Consider the following 13,154-nt stretch of genomic DNA (forward strand, 5'->3'; position numbering starts at 1 on the left):
AGCAAGGTAATAACCCATATTATAACTATGTCCATTAATAGTGTAATGGACAGAGGGGAGCTTTACCTTGAGCAAGTTCAGAAAACAAGGGCGATCGATCCAACACATTCAAGCCATTGTGTGAGCCAGGCATTCCAAAAAATGCATGCCAAATCTATAAGTCATAAAAAGCTACTGCTTCAAGAATAATGGTTGGCTTTTTTTAATGGCCTACGTATTGACCTTGCCATGCCTTTTGACAATTTTTCCACTCCCAATGCATACAATCTAAACTTCCCAATATACTTAGAAACCCCGAACCTCTCCAATAGCAAGTAATCTAGCAATATCAGTTAGTGTTGGAGATCTCAGATATTCTGGTCCGAAGATTTCAATCAATGAATTACAAAATTGTTACAAACTTTGAATTGCAATGCTTTCCCCAATACGTATATAATCATTAACTGCATCTGCTACCACTCCATATGACAATATTCTCATAGCTGAAGTCATCTTTTGTAGGGAAGATAATCCAACAATATGAGCTGCATCTTGTTTTTGAACAAAATATGAATTGTGTACTTCGATGGCATTCAAAATTCGCAGATACAAAAGACGACGCATTCGAAAACGTCTCTGAAATATTGTAGGTGAATAAAATGGATTTGCTGCAAAATAATCTGCAAATAAACTCTCATGACCCTTCTTTCTATCGCGGCGTATGTACTTATGGCCTACAATAGAGCCACCTCTTTTCTTTGAGCTATCAGTTGATTGCAGAATCTAAATCATACTAGCATTATTCATCTCATAAGCCCCCAAAAGTGTGACCATAGATTCATCATCAGACTCATCATCAGAGGAGGAGGAAGAAGAAAAGGATGAAAATGAAGTGAACATCATGGAATTTAAGATAGTCATTATGCTCTGTTTTCTTTCACTTATGTGCCTTTAAGCTATAGTCGTATCACTTGTCTAGCATATGGATAATGTGTTTATATCAGGTTTTAGAAGGAAATCATTATTAGAGGCAACAAAAAACGAAAAATATGTAATGGGGGGAAAAAGAAATAGTAAACAAATTGGGAACAGAAAGGGAGGGGAAAAAAAAATTGATAAGCCTTATCGGTCGATCGGCCGGTCGACCAACCGGACGTCCCCTTCCCTTTTGATGCACATCGTTGGAGCTACCTGTATCAGATTGAGAAAATCAGCTATTTTTTACTCAGATTTGATGAAAAAAGTAATGAACCGTTGGAGATGCTCTAATGTGTGTGAGAAAAAAAGTGATTGAAAAGGAAAGAAGAGAGAGAAAAAGTAATTGATTGATGTGTAATGGAAAGAAATAATTTTGAATTTTTTTTAAAAGAGTTATGTTAGGGATCCCAAATAAAATATTAAATTTTCTACCAAATCTCTCACATGGGTGTGAGACCCACACACATGTGATTTGTGTGGATCTCACACCATGTGAGAGATTTAATAAAAAATGAACCGTTGCAAACCAGAATTCATTCCTTTATTTGCGATTGACCACAACTATTATATGTTAAAGATCGACACCAATGTGAACTTGGCTATCGAAGTCAAGTATGGAGGCTACAAACTTGCTGAAGTTTTTCAAACCTAAGGTGGCTTGCCATTAACTTTGGTAGTTGGTTGTTGGCAAGCAGAGGTTAGCAAGCAGAGATTGAGTTTGGCTCTCCTGTTTGTGTATAAAATGGGAAGAGTTGTGAGCTTAAACAATTAGAAAATAGACAAAGGCAACATAGAGTGTATAATCTGTGCGAGTGAGAGAGTTCTATAGAGAGTTGTGAGGTGTGAGTTGTAATCTTCCTCCGGGATAATTCTATAGTGGTAATCTCTCTCTGTGAACGTAGGCAATTGTCAAAACACGTAAATATCTTGTGTCTTTTCTATGTGTGATTGATTTCTGGGTGTGCATTAATCCTAACAATTGGTATCAGAGCCACGTTGGTCGATTTTCAAAAAAACATGGTGTGTTTTTCAAAACTGCCTAGAAATGAAGTTGTTCAAAATTCAATTTTGAGCATACCGGGAGGAAGCTCTCGACGAGAAGAGTCCAGAACTACAAAGCCGAGCCCAAGAATAGTCCTCACGCCTCTGAAGAAAGCATGTAAGGGCCACTCTCAAATACGCGCCACATGTACCGTTGACATCACCGACGCGTCATCTCAGTCACAGATACGCGCTACACACGCAACGGAAAGAAGAAGGCGACTGACCTGCGTGTGATAGTGACGTCATCGCCACGTCAGCACACGTGTTGTCCAAGTCAACCGTTGTTGACCAGACCTGACCCAGTGGCAGAGGAGTTATCTGGTGCTACGTAGCTACAGTACATCCGCAAATCTGAACCTTTGAACTTATTTTGGCTAGATCTGAGCCATTTGAAGTTTGATTTTGGCGATCCAATAGTGATTTCCAACTATTTGGAGTATTGCGGAGAGATCTATACGGTCAGATTTTTTATTCAGAATTTCTATAAAAAGAAAGCAAACGATGAAGGAATTCACATCAACTTCAGGATCCATGATCAAGTTGAATCCTTCCAATTATGCAATCTGGAAGTTGTGGATGGAAGATATCCTATATTATAAAGACTTGTTTGACCCTATTGCTCTAAAAAGGGTTAAACCGGAAGAAATAAAGGATGAAGACTGAATAAAGATAAACCAGAAGACTGTCGGTTATATTAGATAATAGATAGACCGCAATGTGTTCCACCATGTCGCCTAGGAGACATATGTATGTGTCTTTTGGATAATGTTAGTAGGAATGTACCAGTCAAAGACCGCTCGAAACAAAGCCTTAGTGATAAGAAGGCTTGTAAATCTAAAGTTAAAGAATGGTGTATCTGTCGCCGAACACACCAGTGAATTCAAGAATCTGGTGAATCAACTTACAATCGTCAAGATGCCCTTGGACGATGAAATGCATGTCGTTCTACTACTCAATTCTTTACCGGACAGCTAGGAGACATTGGTGGTTTCTCTTAGTAACTCTGCACCAAAGACGAAGCTGACCATGAGCATGGTCACAGATGCCATGTACAATGAAGAGATAAAGAGAAAAGACATGAGAGGTAATTAGTCCCATGCTCTTATCACAGAAGATAGAAGCAGAGACAGAAGTAGAGGAAGAGGCAGAGGAAGAAGCAAAAGTAGAGGCAAATAGAACAACATGAGTAAATCTAGAGACAGTAAAAGTCAAGAGGAACTGCCCAAATCGAAAAGATAAAGGCCAAAGCAGTAAGCCAAAGGTAGATGAGAACACAACAGCCACAACAACTGATGAAATACTTCTTACAGTTGGTGAAGAGGAAGATTGCCTTTACGTGGCTGGCCACAGCTATACAGAGTGGGTGATAGACACAGCTGCATCATATCATGCCACTTCCCACAGAGAACTCTTCATCTTGTACAACACTGGAGATTTTGGCAATGTTCGAATGGGAAATTCTAGCTATTCGAAGATTATGGGTATTGGAGACATTAGTATTCAGACTAATGTCAGACACAAGCTGGTTCTCAAAGATGTGAGGCATGTTCCAGATTTGTGCCTCAATCTTATCTCCGGAAACGCCCTGGACCAATAGGGCTATACAAGTATATTCGGAAATAGCCATTAGAAGCTAACAGGAGGAGCTTTGACAATCGCCAGAGGAGAGATGTCTTCAACACTATACAAGACTTAAACGAAGATTTGTCTGAGAAATCTTAATGCAGCAGAAGACAAGGAGTCACCAGACTTATGGCACAAAAGACTGTTTTACATGAGTGAGAAGGGATTGCATCTGTTGGCAAAACAATCCAAGATACCCTTATCCAAACGAAGTGCCCTGAAGCCGTGTGATCATTGCTTTTATGGCAAGCAGCATCGAGTATCATTCAATTCAACGAGCAAGAGAAAAATAGAAGTGCTCAGCATGTTATAGTCAGATGTTTGTGGCCCAATCGAAGTAGAGTCACTTGGCGGCCGCAAGTATTTCCTGACCTTTATTGATGATGCTTCAAGGAAGTTATGGGTGTATTTTTTGAGGACGAAAGATGAGGTATTCCAGTACTTTCAGGAGTTCCATACAATAGTGGAAAGAGAGACTGGGAAGAAGTTGAAGTGTTTTTGCACAAACAATGGAAGCGAGTACACTTCCAATGTTTTTGAAACATATTGTGCTAGTAGAGGTATCCGACACAAGACAACAATTCCTGGTACCCTACAACACAATGGTGTGGTAGAGAGGATGAACCACACTATTATTGAAAGAGCCAGATGCATGCTTAGAATGGCAAAGTTGTCAAAGTCACTCTAGGTTGAAGCCGCCCGTACAGCATGTTATCTCATCAACAGGTCACCTTCAGTCCCGTTAAATTTTGCAACACCTGAGGAAGTCTGGTCCATTAGAAAGGAATCATATTCTCACTTGAGAATCTTCAGGTGTAAGGCGTTCGCACACATCTCCAAAGAAAATAGACAGAAGCTTGATAATAATTCCGCTCCATGTATATTTGTGGGCTATTCAAATGCAGTATTTGGGTACAAGTTGTGGGACTCAATGAACAAGAAGATGTTTAGGAGCAGAAATGTTGTGTTCCAAGAAGACCAGACAGTAATAGATTTTCAGAAGTCTACAAAGTCTAGAGATGTCATCACTCCAGACTTGTTCCCATCTCCCGAGCTATCACAAAATTCTAGATGTGATGATATGCAACAAGAAGTGCCAGAGTTGTAGGATCCTATTCCAAAAATTGAGGATCAAGAGGAAATAGATAAAGATCTGGATGAAGAGGGTGTTGAGTAGGGGGAGCAACCCCCTCAACTAGAGGTAATTGGGCTTCAATTGTTGAGATCTAGAAGAGTTGTTGTGCCATCAACCAAATATCCCGCTTCTCAGTATATTCTGATTACTGATGAAGGGGAGCTTAAGAGTTTTTCAGAAGCAAAGAGTCATACAGAGAAAGATTGCTGGATGCAAGCCATGAAGGAGGAGATGAGTTATTTGCAGAAGAACCACACTTATGAGCTTGTTTCACTTCTAAAGGGCAAGAAGGCATTGAAAAACAAATGGGCGTACAAATTGAAGAAAGATAGCAACGGTAAAATACTGCAACATAAAGCTCGCTTGGTGGTCAAAGGTTTTGGACAGAAGAAGGGAATTGATTTTGATGAAATCTTCTCTCCAATTGTGAAGATGATTTATATTCAAGTAGTTCTGGGATTAGCAGCTCGGTTTAATCTAGAGGTAGAACAGATAGATGTCAAGATTGTCTTTCTTCATGGTGATTTGGAGAAAGAGATCTATATAGAGCAACTAGAAGGATTTGAAGTTAAAGGGAAACAAAATCTAGTTTACAACCTGAAGAAGAGTCTCTATGGCTTGAAGTAGGCGCTGAGACAATGGTATAAGAAGTTTGATTCATTCATGGTGGATCATGAGTACACAAGAACGGTAGCAGACCAATGTGTATATTTCTGAAGGTTTTCGGATGGAAACTTTATCATCCTACTGTTGTATGTCGATGATATGCTGATCATCGGACATAATACTACTATGATCAATAAGTTGAAAAAGGACTTATCGTAGTATTTTGACATGAAGAATTTAAGCCTAGCACAACAAATTTTGGTCATGAAGATTGTTCATGATAGGGAAGCCAAGAAGATATGGCTGTCACAAGAGAAATATGTTGAACGAGTGATTGAAAAGTTCAACATGAAAGATGCCAAGCCAGTCAGCACACTACTAGCCAACCATTTCAAGGTGACAAAGCATTCATGTTCCACAACGAGCTCTGAAAGGAAAAAAATGAAGGCAATCCCTCATTCTTCTGCAGTAGGAAGTTTGATGTATACAATGGTGTATACTCGGCCATATATAGCTCACGCAGTTGGCGTTGTAAGCAGATTCCTCGCCAATCCAGGAAAGGAGCATTGAGAGGTACTCAAATGGATTCTTCGGTACTTGAAGGAAACTTCAAAGATGTGTCTATGTTTTGGGCGAGCTGAACCAATTTTAGAGGGTTTTACAGATGCCGATATGGCGGGTGATCTTAATGGTAGAAAGTCTACATCAAGATTTTTATTCACCTTTGCAGGGGGAGCTGTTTCATGGCAATCCAAACTACAAAAGTGTGTTGTTTTATCTACAACAGAGGCAGAGTACATTGCTGTCGCAGATACTGGAAAGGAAATGCTATGGTTAAAATGATTTCTCCAAGAATTGGGTCTACAGTAGGAAAAGTACAAGGTACATTGTGATAGTCAGAGTGCAATTGATCTGAGCAAGAATTCCATGTACCATTCATGTACAAAGCACATTGATATCTGGTATCATTGGATACGAGAAGTGATCAAAAAGCAGCTGATGAAGTAAGTGAAGATTCACACAGACAAGAATCCTTCTAACATGATGACCAAGGTTGTCACCAGAGACAAACTCGAAGTGTGCAAGGACATTGCTGGGATGGACTTCCAGTAAGGATCCTACTCTCCATAGGTGTGGAGGGAAAAAATTGTTAAAGATCCACACCTATGTGAACTTGGCTATGGAAGTCAAGTATGGAGGCTACAAACTTGTTGAAGTTTTTCAAACCTAGGGTGGCTTGCCATTAACTTTGGTAGTTGGTTGTTGGCAAGTAGAGGTTGGCAAGCAGAGGTTGAGTTTGGCTCTCCCGTTTGTATAGAAAATGGGAAGAGTTGTGAGCTTAAACAATAAAAAAATAAACAGAGACAACACAGAATGTATAATCTGTGTGAGTGAGAGAGTTCTATAGAGAGTTGTGAGGTGTGAGTTATAATCTCGCTCCGGGATAATTCTTTAGTGGTAATCTCTCTCTGTGGACGTAGGCAATTGCTGAACCACATAAATAGCTTGTGTCTTTTCTGTGTGTGATTGATTTCTGGGTGTGCATTAATCCTAACACTGCACTTGCTTAAGAGCATATATATTATTATTACACTATATTTAAATTTTATATTTTGATAATTTTTTAAAAATTAAAATATTATTTTATGAAATTGAATAGAATAAATTATTAGATATATAATAGAATTAAATGATATGGTATGTATTATTTTTTGATTTATTATATAACCAATGATATAGACTCAAATTTTGTTACCATATCATTTTGGGTGAACTTATGAGTCTTTAATACTTCTTTTGAATTTATGAAAAAAAATTATGATGTGTAACTTTTTTCAACAGATAAATACAAAACAAATACTAAGATAATTATTCCATCTAAAAAAACTACTAAAATAATTCACTGAATTAATAAAGAAGCAAAAGAAAAAAAAAATATATATATATATATATATACACAAATAACTAATTTTATTAATACATAAATCATACTCACATAATGAATGACCAATTTTATTAAGAAGTAAATTGACAATTTGTAATGATATGAAAAATATTTTTCAATTAACCATTTTGTTAATAAATAAATCATTAAGTCAATTAATATTTTTTAATGATATGAAAAATAATTTTTAATAAACAATTTTAATAATTTATTATTACATAGGAGAATTAGTTTTTTTTTTCTTTGAATATTTTGTTAAATAAAAATTTATAACAAACAGTTGTTGTAATTTCTAATATTATAGGATCAATTCTTATTTTAAATAAATCTTATAGGTGTATTTATAATTTATTAAAAAATAAATATTTATATTTCATAATTGATGAAGAATATTTGCATAATTACAAAAAAATCTGTTTCACGATTGATTAAGAATGTTTACGTAATTACGAAAAAATCTGTTGCATAATTGACTAAGAATGTTTGTGTAATTACGAAAAAAAACCTTTACTCAATAAGTAAGTCATCATTAATAAATTATTCAAAATAAAAAGATAAAATCTGAAAAAAAAAAAAAAAACAAACAAACAAATCCGTTCAAAAAAAAAAAAACAAACAAACAAATCTTAAGTAATTAAGCCATATTTATATACTAGCGTATGCCCGTGCCTGAAGGCACGGTATAAATAATTGTTATCGCAACACTATTGAAATTTAAGATTAAAATGCAATTATAAAAATCTATTTAATAGACTACACTTTACAATTTCAAACACATCAAATATAAAAAAAAATTAAATATCAAATAATGCACACCAGCCAATACTCTGCAATTTAAAAGAAATTAAAATTAAAATGCACATCAGTTAGTGTTACGCCACATACATTAGAGCCAATGGAGACCAAAGTTATCATGTTCATACTCATTCAGAAACTGATTAAAGATACAATATGTTCTTGAATGGGATTAAAGTAAAATTGAATCAGTTTCTGCAGATTGATTTTTTATTTTTTTTTATAAAATATTAAATTAATTAAGTGTAATATAAATAATTTTTAAAATAATAACCTGTAAAAAAATATCTTATCATTCAGAAACTGATTAAAGATACAATCTGTTCTTGAATGGGATTAAAGTAAAATTGAATCAGTTTCTGCATATTGTAATAGAAATCCAAACAGTAGGTACCCTCATAACAACATAAAAAAATAATAAAACAAACCCATTTCCCTATCCCCATTCCCTGTCACAAAAATCTCTATAACCCTCTTTGTTTTGTGCTTCTTAATTCTTTCTTTTCTCCATTTTCTGATGAACACAACAGGCTAACAAAATCTATTCGGTCTCCTATTATTCATTTGCTTCCTTTATTCTTTCTGTTAAAGGAGACCAAAGTCAAGTATGAACATGTGTTAAAGGAGACCAAATTATGAATATGTGTTAAAGGACACCAAAGTCAAGTAATGACAATTATACCGTGTAAAGGATGTTGAGTATGAACATGGAGACCAAAGTCAAGTAATGATAGATTATGAATTTTCTGAATTTGGCTGGGTACGGCAGTGGAATAACAGCAAGTGGAGTTTGCAGCAGGTAAGGATGTTGTTGATCAATCAGAATTTTGGAGCAGATAATTGTCAAAACTCGAAGAAGAGAAAAACCCTAAAGCAGAGGGAGACCAAAATTACCTTGCGAAGGGAACAACCAAGGGTGGGAGAGAGGGAAGCTTGCGAGAGGTGATGATGAGCAGCGGCCGTTTCTGCAAATCAGTTTCTACAATCTGATCTGTTCTTGATCATTCAAAAAATACAACATAGAGAGGGAGGAGGACAGGAATACCTTGCGAGTGGTGATGAAGAGGAGCGGCTGGGTACGGCAGTGGAATAACAGCAAGTGGAGTTTGCAGCAGGTAACGATGTTGTTGATCAATCAGAATTTTGGAGCAGATAAAATTAAGGGAACAAACTGATGAGAACAGAGAAGGGAGAAGGATAAACATAGAAGAGAGACGTGTGAGAAGAGAGAGATAAAGATGGAATAGAGGGGAGACGTGGGGAAGGAGGAGGCTGAATCTTTGGGCGGGAAGATATATATTTAGGATTGATATAAAATTAAGGGGGTTATCTGAGCCATCCATGTGAATATACAAATGGATCATGGCCCTTGAAATGTCCTAGTAGGACAAATGTCTCTAGGATATTTTCAAAATCCGTTCTGCTTTATTATATAGATATATATATATATATATATAAGAAACTAGAATGAAGGGTAATGGCGAGGGAGAGGGAGAGAGAGAACTCACAGTGGTTCTCCTCAGCTCAGCGGCTATAGCCAACGCAAACGCAATTACATCGAATGCGAACACCACCACGATCAGTAATTTTGACGCCATTGCAATGAAGCTCTCCTTCACTTACACCCCCAGATATAGGTCTCTCACTCTCTCTCTCTCTCTCTCTCTCTCCACCTTCTCTGCACTACCATTGACAGAATTACCAAAAGACCAAAAACTATCAAACAATTGATTGACAATAGGTCTTTCACCAGCAAATGCCATGGTTGGCGGTGTTTGACATTTCAAACAGACTAATATGATGGGATAATAGGGACGCCTTAAACACCATTCGCATCAGTTTCAGCAAATTTTAAATCAAATTATAACTTAAAAAGTTATTTTTCTATTTTAGCTAGTCACTCATTGCATCAAACTATTTATTTTAACTCAATCCTATTAAAATATTTGTTATTCTTTTTTTTATAATTAAATTGATGACCTATCAACCAAACAATTCTTATGTTTTACAAAAGATAAAACTGGAAGTAATGTAAAAAAAATAAAATAAAATAAAAATAAAAAATTTGCCGTTGACCGGCGGATTGATCGGCCGAACTTTCGAGCGGACGTCCGATTACACCTAAATCGCGTGTTGTAGCGATGAACAGTTCTTCGTTTCATCAAAGGAGTTATTATAGCAAATTTAACAAAAAGTTAATTTAACAAAAATTTGTTGAGACTGATGCAGGGAGAATTTGATTATTTATTAACTATATTTTAACTTTTTGTTATTTTGAAGATACTGATGCTGATGCTCTAAGGTCATTGGACAAACACGTTGTTTGGTTGATAGATTTGAATTTTTTTAAAAAAGAATTGTATAAAATTAGATAAAATATAAATATATTTTATGTTTTTGTTTGTTTCTCTTTGTATATTTCTTCTTAAATCCTACAATCAAACACAACGTTAATTTTTTAGAAAATGCTATGCGACACAGGTAAACCCATAAAGGATATAGCCCACTATTTAGGGCCCAATACATAATTTAAATATTAAAGCCCAACGTCGCTGGAGCTCAACATGGCATTAAGAACTAATGACATCTAAACACGTGGCAAGAGAAGGATAAGCCACATAAGCAGACAAAGATCTTGCAAAGTTATTGCACTGCACATCAACCATTAATGAAGTCCCTTATAGCATTTATTGTGATAACCCCTCTCCGTCGAGACAGAACGGCCTCACCATGAACAAGGCAAGTTAGAGCGTAGACTTTCGGCCAAGATGACAGGTCGGAAGGGACAACGAAATGATTACCAGATGATATAAGCAGGCGTCGAAGACAAGAAGAAGGTTAAGTTTTTCTATCACTAATCTATCTCTACATTCCATCTCTCTTTGTACCTTGCCCGTCGGAGGGTTCGCTGGGGGACTCCCCGTTTCCCGTTGAACTCTTGTACAGGTCTCTTTGTAGGCTTGGTACTTCAGACACCGGTTTGAAAAGCGTGGATCAATCCGACCCGTTCCATCCGGAACACGCTGTGTCATCACTATGGATGCCAAACAATTTATTAAATTTAGTGTTAAATCTTTTCCATGTGAAATTAGATAAAATGTAGGTATATTTTATTCATATTTTATCTATTTTTTTTCTCTTTTCATATCTCTTCTCATATCCTACAACCAAACACAACGTTAATTTTTTAGAAAATGCTATGAATTTCAAATAATCCCAAATAATTTATCAAATTTTCTATTAAATTTTTCACATGGCTGTGGGATTCATCCACAATCATGTGAGAGATCTAGTAAAAAATTTGATATTGGATATCCCTAAATAATTCTAATTTTTTTAAATATTGTCATATATGAAATGTCTAAAAAAAATTAAAAATACTGTTCATATATTTGGTTGTACTTGTTTTTGAATAAAATTATACATATAATAATGTTTGGAAGCTCTAATGGTGAGTCTTACATGATGTGATGTTTTGGCTTGTTTTTTTTTAGAAATGATACATTTATCTAATTTAGGAGCTCTAAAAGAACACCAATGATGTGAAAAATTAAAAAAAAAAAATCAAAACCAAAATATCACATCACATGAGCCCACACACTAATTAGAGCCTTTTAATTTAGAATTCCTAATCTTTTTTTTTTTTTTTAACACCTCCCTAGAGGTCATGTTAGAGCTCTAGTGTTAGAGCTCTTTATCATTATCCTTTTAAATTTTTATAATTTATATAATTAGTAAAATCTATAATTCTAACATTACATTGTTATAATATGTAATGATTATGGGTTTTTGGGAAGTGGGTTGGCTTTTTGAAAATAGCCTTTTTGGAACTTTAATTGGGAAGTGGGTTGGCTTTTTGGCTTTTTGGCTTTTTTGGCTATTTTAGCCTGGGCTTAAAAGCTTGGTTTGGGAAGGGCTTTTTGGCTTTTTGGCTTTTTTGAGTTTTTTTGTGAGAGAAGAATGTAATGATTATGGGTTGGATGTGATGTTTTGTTTGTTATGGCTAAAATAGCCTATTTTGTTTTTTGTGGCTAAAATAGCCAAAAAAGCCTCCAACCTCACTTGCCAAACAGAGGCTAAAAACCATCTCTTTCTTACTCGGCTGTGAGCCACTTCACCCTCATTGCCATTCACCCGGCAATATATCATCATTGCCTCCTTTTACCGTCAAAAATTTCAAAATCTCTGGCTCTCTCTCTTGATGCAGAAGACGTGGAATCATATCGTTGTTGAAACTCAATTTGAATCTCAATTCAAAAACAACAAAAACAAGTTTTAAAAAAAAAAAGTTCCAAAAAGGCTATTTTCAAACCCACTTTCAAATTTGGCCAACTAACCTAAATCCCCCCCAAAAATGTTGCAAAGCTCAGCAATGATTATCCAAATAGAATGGGCAAAGATTGCAATTTAATTAATCTCACTAGGTTCTGGCAATACTAGATGATCAAACAAAATATTTCATGATCTAACGAATAATATCACATGATATTTCAGTTTATATCAACATTATATACTCTCTGTTTTAAAACATTAGTCTTTTATTTTATTTTTTATTATCTCAAAATATTAATCCCTGTTCAAAAATCAAAGATTAAAATCATATGAATAGCTTATTTTATCATTCTTTTAAATTTATTAACAACACAAAAAATAAAATTATGACAATTGATATTTTTAAGAAAATTACTATCAAAAGATAATTTTGAAAAATTAATATTTTTAAAATACAATAATTGTACTATCAAAAAAAATTAAATTTCTCAAAAGAAATTATTTTAGGACAGCGAGTATTGTATTCCACAGCAAACAATATTCTGCTACATTTAGCACTTGCCTAACAAATGAAGAGGATCATAATCTTGGAATAATGCCTCCACAAACCAAGCATGTATATATGTAGACGCCCTACAACTGTATTTAGATCATGGATTTAGGGAATCATGAATTCAAGCATTGCCTCAGCATGAAACATGAATAATGTCATGAAGCTTTCTTCATTCGCATTCATTCATTTTCATAGGTTAGTGCTCAAAATTTTAGACTGTAAAG

The 13,154-nt window shown here is 35.3% G+C and overlaps 1 protein-coding gene across 1 annotated transcript in view; it reads right to left on the bottom strand.

The window, feature by feature from the left end:
- Positions 1-9,815, bottom strand: part of LOC114260111 (uncharacterized) — a 29,787-nt gene extending 19,972 nt beyond the window's left edge. The window contains exon 1 of the mRNA XM_082881394.1: positions 9,614-9,815. Within this exon, the coding sequence (XP_082737520.1) occupies positions 9,614-9,703 (90 nt within the window). The 5' untranslated portion in view covers positions 9,704-9,815. The remainder of the gene's footprint in view (positions 1-9,613) is intronic.
- Between the last annotated feature and the right edge of the window lie 3,339 nt (positions 9,816-13,154).

This window comes from Camellia sinensis, chromosome 7, assembly GCF_055761805.1.
Source record: "Camellia sinensis isolate YWXY chromosome 7, ASM5576180v1, whole genome shotgun sequence".
Lineage (NCBI taxonomy): Eukaryota > Viridiplantae > Streptophyta > Magnoliopsida > Ericales > Theaceae > Camellia > Camellia sinensis.